This window comes from Pipistrellus kuhlii, unplaced genomic scaffold, assembly GCF_014108245.1.
Source record: "Pipistrellus kuhlii isolate mPipKuh1 unplaced genomic scaffold, mPipKuh1.p scaffold_m20_p_22, whole genome shotgun sequence".
NCBI lineage: Eukaryota > Metazoa > Chordata > Mammalia > Chiroptera > Vespertilionidae > Pipistrellus > Pipistrellus kuhlii.
The window spans coordinates 134,134-153,109 of NW_023425521.1; the positions used below are offsets into that span (position 1 = coordinate 134,134).

The following is an 18,976-nucleotide window of genomic DNA, read 5'->3' on the forward strand; positions in this document are numbered from 1 at the left end:
CGAGCCCCGGCCCGCGCTCCGACCCCCGAGCCCCGGCCAGCGCTCCGCCGGCGGAGAGCGCGCGGACAGCTCCGCCCCCGGCGGGGCCCTCTAAGCCCTTTAAGGAAGCCCCTGGCCGCTGATTGGCCGGCCCGACTGCGCGGGGCGGGCCCGGCCCGCACGGCGCCTCAGAACCCCGCGGTCGCCCCTCACCGGCGCCCCGGCAGCTCCCGGAGTGGGCGGTTCGGGTCCCCGCCTGCGGCCAGGGCCCGGCCGGAACCCAGCGCGCCTCCGGGGCGGTGGGTCCCGCTGAGAGGCCGGGCCTGCGGGGCGGGGCGTGCCGGCGCCGCTCCCGGCGTGCACTGGGGCCCGCATCACCCGGAAGGAGAAGCGGGGCCGGCTCCATGGGGGCGCGGGCGCCGGGGCGAGCGGGTGCTGCTCTCAGGTGAGGGGCGCGGGCGGGCCGGGCCGCGGAGGCAGGTCCTACTCAGTGCGGGCTGCGGGGTTAAGCGTCTGCCATGGCGCGTGGGATGGGGACTTGGCTTGGCTTCCTAGGGGCTGTCTCACCTGCTGGAATAAAGGCTGGTCCTTGCTCGAGACCCAGGGAAGGAAACCCAGCTTTTCCATTTACTATTATTATTATTAATTATTATTACTATTGATTTGAGAGAGAGAAACATCACTTTGTTCAACTTATTTATACGTTCACTGCTTGTTTCTTGTATGTGCCCTAACCCTGGGATGGAACTCAAAACCTTGGCATATCAGGTAACCAACTGAGCTAGCCCGCCAGGGCCTTCTGTTTATTTCTAAAGAAGTATAAAGCGTCTTCCCTTCCCACTCTCCAAGCTTAATAGGCAAAGGAGAGAGACGACGTGGCCCTTTGCTCCTGGGTGGTTAAGAATGCAGGGGGGCTGGATGTGGCCGGAATAAACAAGTTTGGGGGCATTTACCCAAACGGTTAGGACGATGGGTGTTAGTAAGTATTTTAGATTGTGGTCGTCTCTGTGACTTACCCCCTAAGTGGAAGGATTGGCAAATTACAGAGGGACGCAAGAATGGAGCACAGCTGGTTGGTTGAGAACACACCGAGGTTGGTCAGAGGTTGGTCTGACCGAGGAGGCTTCTTCTGCCACCTGTGGGTGTTCAGGAAGAAGAGCTTTTTGAGTTGCCCACTGGCTCTGGCATGAGTTAGAATGGATGGAAGTCTCCGTGGCTCAGTATACTTTTACCACCTGATTGGTTTTTTTTGTGTGTTTTTTTTTAACTTTCTCTTGTAGTATTTTAAACGGGTGTGAAAATGGTGGCATTAAAGCCTTGCATTGTTATGACATTGGAAAGCTTTACAGAGAATCTGCTTTGCAAACAGCAAACAGCTCGGTTCTCGCGGGAGGTCTTGGTTCTGGTACAGGTGGAGAAAGTAAAGGAAACTTCCGATGCGATTGAATGGACCCCAGACATGGAGTTAGCACGGAGTTGCACAAGTAGCTGACTTAATCACGGACTCTGTTCTTATGTGGGTGACAGGGATCCGTCTCCCAGATCATAGAGCTGCAGTTCACTTCCCTTTTCCCCTCCAAGGAACTGAGCGTCTTCTCCTTCTGAGGAGTGGCATTCTGGGGAGGAAGCTAATGGAGAATAGAAGTTGCTAGAAGTTATTCCTTGAAGTCTAGGTGTTTGTATTTATTCCAGTGTGTGTTTTTTAAAAATATTTTTATTGATTTCAAAGAGGAAGGGAGAAGGGGGAGAGAAATAGAAATATCAATGATGAGAGAGACTCATTGCTTCATGATCGAGGCTGCAACCCAGACATGTGCCCTGAAGTCGAACCCGGGACCTTTTGGTTCATGGGATGACGCTCAATGCACCGAGCCACCACAGCCAGGGTGTTCCAGTGTGTTTTTAAGGAAAGTTAAAATGGAAACTTTCTTAGTGACCTTAACTTTTATTTCCTCCGCATTTTAGATTCAAGTACACAGCATCTTTGGGGTCCTAGGATTTTTTTTTTTTTTAAGCCTGTTTATTGCTATTTGTTTCTCAGCGGTATGAGCCCCAAGAGGAACTTGCGCATGGAGGTGGTGCAAACTCTTCTTGAGTCCAAGAGTGGTGACCGTTTAGTTGCTCAATTGTAGTCCTTACTTTGGCAAACCTTTCAAGGCACAGGAGATGCCTGAGCTCCACCGAGCTTGTGGGTGGCTATGGCTTCCTTGGCATTGTCTTTCCTGTTGTTACTTTTGTGCAAAGACAGTTCAGCCTCTTTTACCTCTGCTCCTGTGCTGGCAGTGTACCCAATGCCCGAAAAAAAAAAAAGAGAGAGAACTGTATTTACATCTGAGGAGATGAATTGGTCACAGTGAGTCGGCCTTTTTGGTCACAGGCATTTGACTACTTACATAGAGACTTTGCACATCAGTTGTTATGGCATCGATATCACCTACCTTTCCGCTAAGGACCCCTTGGCAATGGTGCCTGCATCAGATGGAAAATCAGATTGTCAGCAAGAATATCGTTTACGATGATATTGCCATCATAAAACCTCCGGTCGGCTCGGCGGTGTAGCCCAATTTTGTCACGTGCCATGCAGTTTCGTCTCTGAGTAGTGCAGTGTCTGTGTGCGGAGAGACCTGGTGTACTGGAAATGATTGGAAAAGCTGTTTGCTCCGCAAATTTTGTGGTGTAAATGAGTTTCCCGTCTCCTGAAACATTTGCCTTGTGTTAGCAAAACATAAGATAGGAGGAAACTCATTACACACTCTTGTAATGGTAAGGCAGAACTAATAAGGGAATGTGTTTAAAATTAATTGCGGGAATGTGAAAATGAGTGGGTGCGGGTGGGCGGGGGGAGGAGAGGGAGAGCTCAGAGATAGTCTTGTTCTCCCAGGAGCCAGCGGGATCATTTGTTGGCAGTACGTATTGGCTGAAGTCAGTTTTCATTTCAAGGTAAATTGAAAAGGGAAATTAAACCTTATTGTTCCGCTCTTAGGAGAGGAGAAGGGGGTGCAGGTGGCAGCCAGGGGGAGGCTGTTGGAGTGGTTCTAGGAGTAATAAGATTAGTGCTGTATTTTAACAGAAGGTGACATCATGGGCCCCTCTGGGCTGAAACTTTCATGGTCCCCTTGTCGGGGCGGGCCATGTTGCCGCACATGCACACGGCCACCCTGGGGGAAATCAGCAGCTTAGGCCTTAATGAATCTTTACAAAGGAGTAGAAACATCCTGAGGCGACCTGGGCAGCTGTGGGACCTTTGGGCAGAGGCACATGTCCAGCCAAGAAATAATTAGAACCATTGGCTTGGGTTCTGGAGAACAGATTAGAGAAGGGAAATCAACACTGGGCAGCCCATTCTGGTGCTCCGGCTGCTCTCTAGCTCAGATTATCTCTGGGGAGGTGACTGGACAAGTTGGCAAGACAAAGACAGGAGCCCTGCTGCTTTGTGGGGGTGGCTGTCTCTGGACAGCCAGGAGGGGGCGATGTTGGGCTCACTCGCACAGCTGTGCTGTGTGCCCCCACAAGACACTGCTGGGCCTGCGGACTGCAGGCAGAGAGGGTTTGCAGTGGAACCTTGTTGCTTGAGGTGAACACTGCACAGACCCAAACGTGCTTTGGCTAGAGGTGGCCTACTTAAGGGTTTGGGCCATGGTTTTAAAAGGGAGGCAAGCCCCCCAGGACCTGTAGGTGTAAGAAAGCTAATGTGGTGGAATTTTTTTGCTTCCTCTTAAGTTGTACGTACGAATGAAAAAAGGTGCCTGGTTTTCCCCAGGAGGGGCGATTGAAGTTTTTCAGGGTTTTTCCGTGGTAAAGAGTGATAGGAATAGAAGCACACTAACCATGATCGTTCCCTTGTCATTTGTATCTCATCAGATGTTTTCTTCCAATGGACTTTTGATGTAGGATGTTGGAGAACCAAGAGCAGGAGGTAAGCATGTGGTCTCCACAGAGCAGGTGGGTAAAAGGTTGAGGGGATTTGGGAAAAGGTGCGAATCATTGCTTCGTGGTATCTTTCTGACAGCCAGGAGAGGGCAGTCAGAAGTGAAGGCATTTCAGGGAAATGAGATTCCATTTTGACTAATTTTTCCATTTCTTACACTGTACTAGAATGTAAGCTACATGAGGGCAAGACTTTGTCTCTTGTTCATGTTCTACCCTCAGTGTCTTAGAAAAGTGTCTGACAATGAATGGGTCAATTCATATTTGTTGAATGAATAAATGAACAGATGAATGAAAGTTGCTGCTGTCTGTCTGTCTGGGAAAACATCTGGCAGCCTGTGTTGTGTCAGCTTCTGAAGCTGAAGGAGCATTTCTTGTCCCCAGGAGGTGATCACGGTGCGTGTTCAGGACCCCCGCGTGCAGAATGAGGGCTCCTGGAACTCTTACGTGGATTATAAGATCTTCCTCCACGTAAGTGCATCACACCTCTGTATCAGGACCAACATCTGCCAGGGCTGAGGGAGAGTGCTGAGACAGAACCTTGTGTGTGGATGTTTTGACAGGCCCGAGGCAGAAGAAAAGGAGGGAGGAGAGGAACAAGAGCATGGGGTGTGCCTGAGAGTGGACTGCCAGGCTGCCTGGTGGCATCTTGCTCTGGTTGGAGCCCCTGATCAGGACGGTGGCCTCGTGGCTTACGTCCTCAGGGAGTTCTTGTGATACTGATCTTTCCCCATTCAGTCCTTTGCTGTGCTTTGTCCTGTAGACCAACAGCAAAGCCTTCACTGCCAAGACCTCCTGTGTGCGTCGCCGCTACCGTGAGTTCGTGTGGCTGAGAAAGCAGCTACAGAGAAACGCCGGTTTAGTGTGAGTCTGCTCTCGCTTCCTTCTTGGGTCTGAGACTGGCTTTTTATGTACTTACTTGGGGATTAGAGTTTATAATGAGGAAAACATGGCAACATGCCAGGCACTAAGGACACGGAGAAATCTGTTTTTAAATTATGTTTTCAAATTAGTGAAAAAAAAGTAATGAACAGAGTTTTTATTTCTAGTTTTTTGACCTAAGAGTGCCATAGAAATGTAAAAAATATTTTTCTTTTTTGGTATATATTAGTCTAGGGATAAACAAATGTTCTGCTAGCATTTTAAATGTGCCTATTATTGGTTATCACCTGGACTTACTTAATAGGTGGTGATGCTGTCCATTTGACTTGTAAAAAATGTGGTGTGTGTGTGTGTGTATGTATGTGTATGTATGCATGCGGGCATGCAAAGACCTTTTCCCAGAGACACACAGACTGAGAGCCTTAAGAAAGAGTACTATTCACTCCTCACCTACACCTCCCAAATAAATCTAAAAACTGAAGACAATTTAGAATAGTGATTCCACTACAGAATGGTCACTGAATGCTCTGGTGACGGGCGGCCTGTTGATGACCTAGCCAGTTAATGACCTTTGGGACTGATGAGGCCATTGTCATGGGTCAGGCCCTCATAAGCCGGTTGGAAATTCCCCTGAAAAGTTGGGCACCTCTAGCCTTGTTGTTTTTCGTTGTTGTTAATCCTCACCCGAGGATATTTTCCCATTGATTCTTTTTAGAGAGAGTGGAAGGTAAGTGGAGAGACAGAGAGAGAGAGACATCAGTGTGATAGAGACACATGGGTTGATTGTCTCCTTGTATGCATCTGACCGGGGCTGGGGATCTGAGCTAGGGATTGAGCCTGCAACCAAGGTATGTGCCCTGGACTGGAATTGAACAGGTGATTCTTAGTTCATGGGTCGATGTTCAACTCCTGAGCAGCACAGGCTGGGCAGTAGCATGGAGTTTTGAAGCTATAGATTTGGTTCAAATATCAGCTCTGTGTGGCACTGGAAAATTTTCTCAGCTGCTCTGATTCTTTTCCTTGCTAGTAAAATGAGAACACTAATATCTTTCTCATGGAGTTTGGAAGGATTAGTGAGATAAGGTTTGTAAAACACGTAGCGTAGTGCTTGAAACATGGTATGCAGTGAGTCATTGTTAGCTTCCCACCCTTCCACCTTATTAAAAGCTATTTGTATGGATGTGTGCCTCTTTTTAGAGGATGGCCCTGGATCAGGGCTGACATGATTGTCTTGCATGTTACCCTTATCTCATGTGTTACATTATGTGACTTCACAGGCCTGTACCTGAACTTCCTGGGAAGTCAACCTTCTTTGGCAGCTCAGATGAGTTCATTGAGAAGCGTCGACAAGGTCTGCAGCATTTCCTCGAAAAGTGAGTGAACATGCCAGCTAGTCCTTGCCTCCTGTGGTAGGGCAGGGAGGGGGGAAGGTGACAGGCGGGACATTTGGGGTAGAACCTTTTTTTGTACTCTTCATGCTCACTCAAGCCAGAACCCTACAGAAGGGGGCGGGGGGGTTTGGGGCCTGGCCGGCGTGGCTCAGTGGTTGAGCGTCGACTTATAAACCAGGATGTCATGGCTCAATTCCCAGTCAGGGCACATGCCCAAGTTACAGGCTTGATCCCCAGGGTGGGGCATGCAGGAGGCAGCTGATCAATGATTCTCTGTCATTGTGTTGCTATCTCTCCCTCTCTGAAATCAATAATTAAACATTAAAAAGAAGAAGAAGATGGGGTTGGGGAGAACAAAGCTTTAGGGTGATGCCTTACCTGTGTGCTGTCCTACCTGTGTTTGCCCTAGGGTCCTGCAGAGTGTTGTCCTCCTGTCAGACAGCCAGTTACACCTCTTCCTGCAAAGCCAGCTCACGGTGCCTGAGATAGAAGCGTGTGTCCAGGGCCAAAGCCGCACGACCGTGTCTGAGGCCATCCTTCGCTATGCCATGTCAAACTGTGGCTGGGCCCAGGAGGAGAGGCAGGGCCCTTCTCAGCTGGCTAAAGGGGACCAGCCCAAGAGGTAACTACAGCTCTCTTCTCTGAGACGCTGGGAGCGAGGGCGACTGTAACCTGGGCCAGCGAGGTGTCCATTCGATGGAGAAAGTGAAGTCACAGCATGGGTGGCCTTTCAGAGGAGGCCTTCTTCCCTCCTGCCTGGTTCTTAGTCAAGCACAAGGGGCGGTGTTTCCCGTCCCTGGGTAGCAGGCTCTCATAGAAACCTGGGAGAAAGAAGAGAGGCTTTCTTATGTCCTTTATCTCCCCCCTGCCCTTAAAATAACTTTACTGAGAATCAGTTCACGTCCCATAAATCCCACCATTTTAGTATACTCGTGCAATTCAGTAGTTTTTGTTCATTCAACAAAGTGGTGGCAACTGTTAATGACCATAGTTAATTTTAGAGCATTTTCATCACCCCAACAGAAACCTCGTACCCATTAGCATGATCCCCATTTTCCCCAACCCCTAGTTCCTGCCAACTAATCTATTTTGTGCGTCTCTGGATTTATCTATTCCGGACATCCTTTTATTTAGCATATTTTCAAGGTTTATCCATTTTGTAGTGTGTATCAGTACTTATTCCTTTTTACTTAAGGGCTCATAATCCATCCTTTTGTTTGTCGTCACTTGTTTATCCACTCATTTTGCTTATCTGTCCTTTCTTTTCCCTTTCCCACTCTTCCAGTTGCTGCTTTTTTCCAAGATCAGGCCGGAGGAGTTCTCCCTCGCCGCCTCCCGAGGAAGAAAAGGACCATTTTGCGGTGTGGGCTCCTGTTGTCGACTCGGAGGCTCCCTCCTCGGAAAGCCCCCCTCCGCGTCCCCCTACCTCACCCTCACGCTGTGACTTTGCAAGACCCGATGAAGGACTCTGCGCTCCCCCACCTGTGAGGAGGTCCATGGGAGGGGACCATGCTGTACCTTTGGATCCTAGCCAGTTAGAGACAGTTTTGGAAAAGTGAGCTCTGGGGCTTCTGCTCTGAAGTGGACAGAGAAGATGCAGGCAAGGAGAGGCAGGCACTTGGTGGGATTGGATGGGCCCAGGTGGGAGTTGGGCTACTTTGTGCTTTACAGTTGCCTCTGCTCAGGTTGGTCGCATAGAGGTTGGTCACAACAATTCCTTAAACGTCCTCCACGGGCATAGACCATATGCAGATGTTTGTACGTTCAGCATGAGATCCAGGGGCTGTTGCTTTAGAACAGAGTCCCATGTTTACTGTCTTAGAGCTGAGCTTCTTTAGATGTTTGTTAATGGGCCCATGAGCTCTGCCTCAGGTTACTAGTTTGGGGGGGATCTGTCAGTGGCGGGTTTTAAGCTGCCGTACGGAACATCATCCCGACAGCAATGCTTGTGTAGTGTGTTCCCACTGACTCTGTTTTGCCGCAGCACTTTGATTCTGGGAGGCTGGCCTCTTGCCTACCTCCTTGCCTGGACAGGGCGGTGAGTATTTATGCTCTCACCTCCTTGCTTTCCCTCCACTAATACCACTGGATGGAATGGTGCTGTGACTCCTGTCGCTAGGCTTTCCTGTGTATCCCAAGACCTCAGCCTGGCGGGGTGGGGCCTGAGAGCCACAGAAAAGGTCATGGCCGCCACAAAAGGGAGGTGGTGGTTTGCAGCCGGGGAAGGGCAAACAGCTCAGCGAGCTTTGTTTTGGAAAAGGCTGTCCCGGCTGCCGCTGCCTCTTGGTTATAACGCAGAGCCGTGAGCATCCTTCTGCAGGGGGAGAATGAGCTCCTTTCTCTTCTAAACCCTTCCCCCCCTCGGTAACAGCTTCCCGTCCCCAGGGCCTCCGCCACTACAGCGTCCCTCTGCTGAGTGGCAGGGAGGCCATATGTTCAGTCCAATGGGGCGCGAGGGCTTTGTTTCTTTCTGGAGAGAGGGCTCTAGGGATGGAGATGAGGAACGGCGCGCCTCCCTCAGACAATGAGGCGTCCTGCCCTCCTGCTGCCATAATTCCTCTCCGCTGGGAGCCAGCTTTGGGGGGATGCGTGCCGCCGGCACCCGGCATTGCTCTGCACTGCACTTGGGTTTGGTGTGGTTCTTCTCTCGCCCACTCTCCCTCCTGGCCATCCCGCTGTGCGCTCTCTTCCCAGCCTGCGCTGTGGGACTGTCATGGCATTTAGTTCAGAGTTGAGGGGCTTTGGCCTGAAATAAAATGCAACTATTGAAGACTGTTGTTGCAATTTGTGTCTAACAAGCTGTAGCAGAGAAGGAGGGAACGAAGGCTGGCACTAGTTACTTTCATAAATCATGAATCTATCAGCGTGGAAATAATGGTTCAGAGCTGTGCACTGCAGCGCCTGCATTGTGAGTGCAGCTCAAGTTCACCACTGGAGGAGGGACTGTCTTCCAAAGAGCCAGGATCCAGCTCTTCTCACAGGTCTGGGCATGAACCTTGTTAGGTATAATTTACCTGATGCTGCTTCCATCCTCGGTGCCAGGTGCTGAAAGAGAAATAAAGTTTGTCAACAGGCAGATGCAAAGCCCTGGCTGGGACTCATCCCTCTTTCCTGCCCACCTCCCCTGAGTCTCTCCTTTATGTGATGCAGCAGAGCAAGGCGAGTATAGAAAACCTACAGAGACAAATCCAAAATGTCAAAAGAAGTTCATTTAAAAAGGGGGGTAAAAAAACCTCCATACACAACCCTCACAAAAACCCGACAGATGCTAAGCTAATGGCATCCGTTCTGCTGATTGGTGGGGATGACTCATGAATATTAATGAGTCCACTGCTCCAAATGGTGCAGCTGTGAACCCAGCTGTGCCTGAAGCTCTCTGATCTCAAAACTTCCAGACAGGAGCCGGAGGTGGTCTGTGTCAATTCCCTACTCAGCCAAAACACAGCGAGCTGGGTTAGCCTTCTTCTGTTCGCTCCTTTCCGTCTGGAGCTGGTGCTCAGCAGCCAGTGCTGCCAGCAGGGTAGGCTGCTGGGACAGCAGGAGCCGTTCAAAGACACGAACGCAATTTTTCTGACTCCTGGCTTTTTTAACGATCCATTAACAGCAGTGTATATAACGGCACCTCAGTTAATCTAAGGCCACGCACCATCCCCTCACTGTCTGGTGCAGGGTTGAGTGTAGGCGATGGAAGGAGATGTGCTAAGAACGGAAACATTTTTCCAATCATACAGGCCTGGAGTTAGCAGAAAAACAGCAAAAATGGATTTCCTTCTTCATCCAGACAATGCCATTTGCCTTTATCAAGGTGTATTCTGTCCCTGTGTGTACTCGGGACTGGTGACCTCTGGCCTACTGAGCCGCTTTGTAGAAAGAAATTATTTTTTTGTTAGAATTCAGGATTGAGGTAGGTTCTATGACACCTTTCTCCCAACAGCTACTTCCATGGCCCAAGCCCAGCCCTCTTACTCAGGATGAGTGATCCCAAGTTCTTGGGTTTGGTTTTGTTTGGTGGAAGGAAGCGTGTGGAGGAGGGTGGAGAGGGAAGGGAATTCTCTTGTATGAAAATAGTAAGTTTCACATACATCATTTTTGACCTTGGTGCCCAATGAGGAGGGCAGAGCAATATTGTACTCATTTTCTAGCTGAGTAAACTTGAGTTGAGCTGAGCATGTTTTTTTAAAAAATGTTTTTAGATGATGGTAGAATATATTCATGTGAGGTCTTTTTCCAAGCTCTGTAAGACAACCCCCCCTCCCCGATTTTTTTTTTTTTTTAAATCTTAAACCACCACTAGTAAAAGAAAAACCACACTTCTCTTTTCAGTTAATCTTGGAAGTCAGAGCTCTTCACAGTTCTGTTTTCTGACTGCTAAGGCCTTCCATCCACACCACCAAGTCCTAAGCAACTCGTACCCTGTCTGGTAGCTTTGCTTGGGAGGTGATTGTGATTTTTTGACATTATTTGTGAATGTGTTTATGTGCCTTAGCTCTTGCTGAATATCCTTAACATCTACGGGTGAGGAGGACAGTGGGCCTGGAGGATGCGAGGTGGGATCGGAGGCAGAAATGGAAACACCAGCTCCCGGCCTGCCTCTCGGAGGCCGCAGGAGCATTCCGTCGGCTGGAGTGGCATCTGCGGATTGATGTGTGAGCAGCCAGCTGAGACTCGGTTAAAGCCAAGCAGATAATCACGGTAGTGTGAGATAGTGACTTCCTCAGTCGAGCTGGGGCACTGATCCTAAGCCACCCCTCCCGGGTGGCCCTCTGCCAGCAGGGACTTGGCTGTGTAGAGGGCACGTTGCCCAGCTCAAGGTAACCCTTTGAACTGGAGATGAGTGTCCCTGTTCCTGTTCTTACCACTGTACCTTCCTTCTTGAAGTCAGCAAACTTATTAGTCAACGAGCCGCAGTTTGCCCACCACTGCCTTCATCGATTTGGAAGCCCCCCCACCCACCTCTTCTCTCTCTCCTATTCCCTGCCTCAGCTCTTCTAAGGAGCTGTTTCAGGAACTGCTGCAAAGCCCAAGTACGCAGGCCTCTGGCTTCCCACAGGGCAGCAGGAGCCAGCCCTGACATCTTATTAGAGAAATAACTTGGGTGAAATCAGTTCCGCCTTAGTCATGGCTGGCTTCGAAACCGGAGTGCTGGAACCTCAACTCTCAAGATACAGTAAGTAAGGACAATTTATGCTCAAAGGAATACCAAGAGCCACACTCTTCAGGAGGCGGTGCTCCTGACTCAGTGAACAGAGTGATAATTTTACTTTTCATTAAGGCGAGACATGGCCCGCTTCCACAAGCAGAGGAGGGAAAAAACAAGGTGCTTATATGGTGGGGAAAGGGAGCCTGAATAGGAGGGAGAGGTGGTAAAGCCAGAGTGAGCAGAGGGCACCTGAAGGTCTTTAAGGATTTCCCCCCTGAAAGGGCAAGGACATGAGGCTTCTGAAATCTTCGGGTGATGGGAAGCCACCAGCCACAATCACTGTCTGTGGCTGTCAAGTCCCTCCTCTCTGTCCTTTCAGCCACTTTTTCCTTCATGCCATCTGATTGAAAGGGGCAGTTTTTTTGTTTCTAAAATTTTTTTTTAAAACATGTTTTATTGATTTTTTTACAGAGAGGAAGAGAGAGGGATAGAGAGAAACATTGATGAGAGAGAGACATCTGTCAGCTGCCTCTTGCACACCCTCTACCGGGTATGTGCCCGCAACCAAGGTACATGCCTTTGACCGGAATCGAACTTGAGACCTTTCAGTCCGCAGGCCGATGCGCTATCCACTGAGCCAAACTGGTTTCGGCTGTTTCTAAAAATTTTTTGTTAATCCTCACCTGAGTATATTTTCCCATTGATTTTTAGAGAAGTGGGGAGGGAAGGGGGAGAGACACAGAGAGAGAAACATCGATGAGAGAAAGACATTGATTGGTTGCCTCCCACATGAAGCCCTGACTAGGGCTGGGGATCAAGCCTGCAACCGAGGTGCATTGTTCTTGACTGGAATTGAACCCAGGACCCTCCAGTCTGTGGTCCAACACTCTTATCCACTGAGTCAAACCGCCTAGGGCAGAGGGAGGCAGTTTCGGTTCTTCCACCAGTGCCCTAGCCCCGTGAATATCCCTTCCCTGGTGGCCAGGCCTCCCAACATCCCCACCCAAGCCCTCTGGCAGAAGGCCCGGGATAGCCAGAGCCCGGGGCGGTTTGTTGGAGACAGTGCAACCTGCCCATACGAGACTTAGATATATTCTGCCAATTAGGGCACATCTGTTCCAAATGCTGAAAGGCGAGCACTGTCTCTTTAAGAGCCATCCCACTCCTCTCCTTGAGTGATGAGGGCTGGGCGCACGAGGGAGTCAGATGCTGATTAAACAGTCCTACTGCTGAGCTCTGTTAGAAAATTACTGTAATTATGATCTAGTCCCAGCAGAGGGACGAGTTCCAATCCTGCTAATAACCCTTCCAGGTGCCTCAGATGCAGGGCCCCTGGGAGGCCGCATCGACAGGGCTCTGGCTGGCACCAGGGCCAGCGACGGTCCTCCTGTCTGGCCCATCCAGGCGCAGACAACAAAAGCACCGGACCCCTCCTCTGAGCCTCCTGAGAAGGCGTGGGTTTTGGTTGTGTTGTGGTGGTTCTTTTGGTTCTTGACAGCTCATGGGAGTCATTTGTAGGAGAAAACTTTCCCCTAAACTAACATGGAGAGCCAGGAAAATCACCACCAGGAGATGCCAGTCTGTCCCGACTCCTCACTTCCGCCCGGGGACTGCGGCGAGCACCGCGCCAGGCCGCTCTGGCGGCGAAGGGAACAGAGCAGTCGCCCTGAGCTGCAGCTGCCTTCCGCGCTTGTTTCTACGGACCTGCGTTTCTTGCTCTGAAGTGTAGCACACAGCATTCCACTCGGTCCTGACCACGAGTGTCAGGGGTTTCTGCCCCTGGGAAGGGAAGCAGGGACAGTAAACAGAGCTGCTGAGAGTGGGGGTAATGCAGCGGCTTATTCATCTGAAAACACCATTTTTGTAGTGCGGATCTGCAGTGGTGAAGGCCAGCAGATCTCTAAGATGTTTGCGGAGCAGAGAAGCTTGATGGTGGTTCTTAGCCCCTGAGGAATCCATGGCATGTGTACCTGTCTTCCCAGCCTATCCCTGAGCTGCTGCCTGTTGCTCCAGCACAAACTCCTAAAAGGCAGGGCAGTTTCTCTGTGCTTGGTCCTAAGCATGCCCACATGCCCCGAGTCCGTGGTTCTCAGCCAGGCATGGTTTTGTTTTCAGAGGATATTTTTGTTTGTCAGAACTGGGTGGGGTATGGGAGGGAAGAGGAGGGGAGAAGTATTACTTGTGTCTAGTGTTTGGAGACCAGGGATGCTGCTGAACATACAATTACCTGGCCCAAAAAGTCAATTGTGTCAGCCGAACCCTGCACTAACAGAGTGAAGGAATAAGCTCCAAGTTTTGCCCTCTCTGTCCCCCAAACTTCCACTGCATTGCCTTGGAAATGTTATGAATAAATAAATAAATAAATAAATAATCTCCAAGCCCGGCGGTGTAGCTCAGCACCAAGAGGCCCTGGGTTCGAATCTGGTTGGGGCACATGCCAAGATTGCGGACTTGATCCCGTCAGGGGCATGAGGAGGCAGCTGATGGATGATGTTTCTTTTCATCCATGTTTCTATCTCTATTTCTCTCCCTCTCTCTCTAAAAAAAAACTAATAAAATATGCATTTTTAAAAAAAGCAATGATTGCCAAGCATGGAAACATACTGTCAAATCTCAGAGGGAAGGCTGGGAAGGTGGGTGGGCAGGCGGTAACCAACCAAAGACCTTGTGTGCATACATGCATAACCACAGACACAGACAACAGGGCAGTGAAGGCCTGGGGAGGGGAGAGGCTGGAGGGGGTCCGTGGGGAGAAAGGGGACATATGTAATACTTTCAACAATAAAGAATTGTTCTAAAAAAGAAATGATCGCCAATCCCCAGAGGCCTGGTGCTGTTCCAGAGTTGGGGATGGATTAGGACGGGCCCAACCAGGGTGCTCGCTGTAGGAGGCTTCCAGTAAATGTCGTGGTGTGCGTGTGCCCCCGGGTGACTCAAGGCAGAACAGGGCTGGACAAGTGTCTGATCGAGGGGGAAGGAAAGTGGGAAGAGTGCTTTCTGTTCCAGGATCAGATGTGGGGGACAGAAGTGGCCTGCCAGCTGCTCACCATCAGGCTGAGTGTGCAGTGCGGCCAGATGCCCCTGTGGAGGACCAGCACTCGAGGCCTCTCAGGACTCCCTGTCATCACAGGAGGCGAGGGAGTGGCACGTTATTGCGCGGTGCCACAGAAACGCTTCCCTCAGTGGCACTCCGCCAGGCGGAGGGGGGCGGGTGTGATGGGAGCCAGGAGGGAATTGAACACTCACAGCTGCTGACAGCCGCCAGCCCCACAGGCAGCGAGAGACCCCAGGCTCAGAACTGCCTGGCGTCAGGCAGAGAGAGCCTCATTGGCAGGGTTTGCCCAGATACCAGGCCTGCAGAGGAGAGGACTTCATTAGAAGGGACATGGTCATTTTGCTACTGTTCATGAATCGTAATGTAAATATCTGTGTTTTCCAATGGTCTTAGGCTTGTGACCCACAGGTTGAGAACTGCTAGCAGGGTTGCAAGCCTAAGACCATCGGAAAACAGATATTTAAATTACGATTCACAACAGTAGCAAAATTACAGTTATGAAGTAGCAACGAAAATAATTTTATGGTTGGGGGTCACCACAACATGAGGAACTGTATTAAAGGGTTGTGGCATCAGAAAGGTTGAGAACCACTGCTCTAATACAATAGTTTTATATATATATATATATATATATATATATATATATATACACACATATATGAGATTTTTGCATAAAATGGGCTACATCTTAAAATGTATTAATTGAATTCCAAAGGGTTGCAAAAGAATGGCCCTTGATTTATACTAATGAAAAAAAGAAAGGAAAAAACCCACATATTTTCTGAACAGTAAGTTTTTGATAGGGAAATAGGGAGAATGATTCAAATCTCTCGAAGAAGAAAAATCTCTTTTTAGTTGTAGTTTTCAAACCCTCTACCCAATTTCTGTCAATTCAAATGGGAAATGAAATGATTGGACCAGAAGGGAAGCGAGAGGAGGAACAAGGGACTATGGTAGTCCACAAACTAGACAATTAGTTTGAGTCACTGAGCTGTGTAGCAGGGATAATCCTCTGTCGTAGTGGCTGCTTTTTCTCAAGTCAGCCCCACTGATATTTTTTTAAAATGATTTGTTTTTTTAAATATATTTTATTGATTTTTTACAGAAAGGAAGGGAGAGGGATAGAGAGTTAGAAAAATCGATCAGCTGCCTTCTGCACACTCCCTACTGGGGATGTGCCTGCAACCAAGGTACATGCCCTTGACCAGACTCGAACCTGGGACCCTTGAGTCCGTAGGCCGAGGCTCTCTCTATCCACAGAGCCAAATCGATCAGGGCAAGCCTCACCTGATTTTGCTGGTGTTCTGGGAATTAGCAAATCAGCACCACTCCTGGTGGGGAGACTTTCGGGGAGAGCTTTTTGGCCAAAGATGAAAGCACCTCTGTCCCTGACATCTGACTGTTTCTTCTCAACATGCAAGGAAGAATAGAAAATAACATACTTTGGTTTCTTTCCTTCTTTCTTTTTTTCATGCTAGCTTTGCTTCAACTCCATTTTTTTTCCCCCCCCAGGCTGCTTTTTAAAGGCATGAGTGTGTCCCCTCCACCCCACACACATCTTGCTTTTTGCATTGACATCACTGCTTGGTGGTGTCGCAAGTCACTGGCATGGAATGTGGGCTTTGAAAATGTGCTGCTGGAGGTGTGTAACTGCAATAGGCTGTGAGTGATTCACTGTGCCACGCGGCAGACTGAGGATTTAGAGTCTTTCATTTCATTTCCTCGTCTACAGCAGATTCTGTGTGATTTCTGTGGAAGTCACCACCTTTCAGATCCTCAGTTTTACCACTTGGCAAGACTAACGGTTACAAATAAGCGTGTTAAACTGAGCAAGCTGAAGTGCAAAAAAAAAAAAAAAAAAAAAAAAAGTAATGTGAAATCTAGGCAATTCCTTACATATTAGGTTTAGAAAAAATATCTATCTGAAACAGGAGGGAGGACATCTCATCAGCCCTACCTTTTGGCATTTGCTTTCACTTTCAATGGAATCAGACTGTCTGGGTTTAGGAAATGAAACTTAATAGGAATTCTCTTTCCCATTTTTATTCACCAGAGGGAAAGATAGAGTTGGTTTTGAATTAAATTCAGACTTCTAAGAGATATAACAGGCCGTTGTGTCGGGAAATTTAATATTGAAGTAACGGCAAAACAGTGTCTGTGCTATTTTGCTATATGGATGACAGGAAAAAAACACACACTAAAAAAATGTAATTTTAATGAAATGAAACTGAAAGATTGCTTTCAGAGTATTTAGTATTCTCAGATATTAGTTTGGACAATACAGGCCAAACTATACCAGCCCCGGGTCAGATTATCCAGTGGATGTCAGTAAGTTCTGTGTAAATTATTTATCTGTAAAAGGCAGATAGCACATTTGCTTCTTAAATTTAGGATCTGGGCTTTCTTATTTTCCCTCCTTTACATAAAATGAAGGAAAAAGAAGAAAAAAAAAAAGTCTCCCACCTCTAACCCTCTCCTATTTCACATGCCAGATCAATTAGTGGCTATTAAGAACCCATTTTTGCCCTGACCAGTTTGGCTCAATGGATAGAGCTTCGGCCTGTGGACTGAGGGTCCTGGGTTCCATTCCAGTCAAGGGCATGTACGTTGGTTGTGGGGCACATCCCCAGTGGGGGGTGTGCAGGAGACAGCTGGTCGATATTTCTCTCTCATCGATGTTTCTAGTTCTGTATCCCTCTCCCTCTCTGTAAAAAGTCAATAATATATATATATATATATATATATATATATATATATATATATATAACCCATTCTTTAAAAAAAGAAAAGAAAAAAGAACCTGTTCTAATGTGGTTAGTTAAGTTCTCTAATACCCACCCCCAGTTATCCAGTTAGTCACAGGCAGTAAGGTGGGGATTTGGTTAGTGGAGTCAGAGAAGTGGTAATCCGAGGCTATTGGCTAAAACTGGGTGATATACTGCGTGGAGAGCAGTTTTTCAAGGTGAGGATGATCTCCAGGAGAACTGTGGAAATCTGTTGTTTCCCAAAGGTGTCCTTTAGAACTTTCCCCTAACAGAGAATGCCCTTCAACCCCATGGATAGTCTCATCAACACACCGAACGTGCACCATCATTTCCTGTATGTAACAATGGCAGAGACAGCCAGATGTCTAGGGACCAGGTTTCCCATCAGCCCGTTTGTTAACATCGTCCAGGACCAATCTAATTTCTTTTCCCACTTGAGGCGTACAGCTGGAAGGGCCAGCGGTCTAAGCGTGGTGTCTACCTTGCAGTTGACAGGGTGCCTACAGACCTTTGCAGTTTGGCCAATGGTTGTTTCCTCAGGTCTACTGAAGGGACTATTGCACTAAGGGGATTTTGTTTTAAATGCTGGAAGCCAATGACTATGCTATTGAGAGAGCCTTGAACTGTGCAGAGAGTGAAGTGACCTTGACCTTGCCCCTTTCCATCCTCCTCCTGGCCTTGCCCCAGATACCTGCTCGGTCAGAGCAGTGCCACAATGATATTCTCTCCTCAGCCTCCCAGCTCCCAGCCCCCCAGCCTTCCAGACTTGGGTCCTTAGGGGTTCTCCAGGGAGGGAACAATCAGGGACATAGAGGGGTTCCTGTTTGCTCCCTCAGTTAAACATGTTAGAACAATGCCCATTGTCTTTACCTGTAGGTTGGGATTGGTGCAAAGGTTCCCCAAGCTGGAGGCCATTGGTTCTCTTCGGTTCATCTGCTCATATGCTGCCACCTAGTGGTCCCTTCTCCCTTAGCACGCTGTGTAAAATGGAGGAGATGTTATAGACAGTTCATAGGGTACTTGATCTCTTTTCTATTTTTCTCCCAGACCTAAGTCCTCCCCTTTGCTTACCTCTTTTTACAGCACATCCACAAAAAGCTTCATTGTTTTTTTTACTCCTGGGTCGGAAAATCTGGAAATGAAGAGCTGGCATAGGATCTTTTGAGAAACAGGGAATCCACTGACAAAGTTCCTGGTTGCTCCCGTTTCTCTCTTTTGACGGTGTGAAATGAGTGTTTCCGCAGGGCTATGATATAGTTGTTATAGAGGCGAGGAAGGCTGCTGCCAATCCAGCACTGCTCTGAATAGGCAGTTTCAGAGAAAAAATTTATTTTTTCCCTTTTTATTTTTCAGTTACAATTGACATTCAATATTATTCTGGATTAGCTTCAGATGTACAGCAGAGTGGTTAGACAAGCATGTGCTTTACAGAGTGGCCCCCGCCCCATATTTTAAGTATCCACCTGCCCCATATATAGCTATTATGATGTTATTGACTATATTCCCTATGCTGTAATTTACACAAGAGAAAATTTATTTGGCTGCTCAGTTGCCCATTTTCCAAATATTTCTTGTGCAGATAGTCAGGCAATCCTAACAGCTAATCCTTATTGAGGAGTTACTATGTGCCCATCATTCTTTTACTTACATTGTTTTACTTACATGTGTTTTTTCTTTTAATCGTCCTAATGACCTGCTGAGATGGAGTGTACCTCTTCTCAGGTGAGGAAATTGAAGCATAAAAGGTCACGTAACTTGCTCTGGGGAACATATGTAGCAAATGGGGAACTGGGGTTTATTCCCAGGCTGTCCAGACCCAGAGTTTATGTTCTTTTTT

General features: G+C 48.4%; 1 protein-coding gene across 6 annotated transcripts; it reads left to right on the top strand.

The window, feature by feature from the left end:
- The first annotated feature begins 247 nt into the window (after window positions 1–247).
- SNX11 (sorting nexin 11) lies at window positions 248–18,976 on the top strand. Of its 6 annotated transcripts, none has more exons than XM_036451288.2 (8): window positions 252–424; window positions 3,841–3,895; window positions 4,291–4,377; window positions 4,670–4,770; window positions 6,066–6,161; window positions 6,589–6,801; window positions 7,465–7,540; window positions 18,223–18,976. In XM_036451288.2, the coding sequence occupies exons 2-8, from the start codon at window positions 3,872–3,874 to the stop codon at window positions 18,292–18,294; spliced, it is 669 nt and encodes a 222-aa protein (XP_036307181.1). In that variant the 5' UTR covers window positions 252–424; window positions 3,841–3,871; the 3' UTR covers window positions 18,295–18,976. The 6 variants fall into 6 exon arrangements, with proteins under 6 accessions (XP_036307180.1, XP_036307181.1, XP_045442021.1 ...); XM_045586065.1 differs by lacking the exon at window positions 18,223–18,976 and adding an exon at window positions 12,838–12,870 and having other exon boundaries at window positions 262–424; XM_045586066.1 differs by lacking the exon at window positions 18,223–18,976 and adding an exon at window positions 15,887–16,897 and having other exon boundaries at window positions 263–424.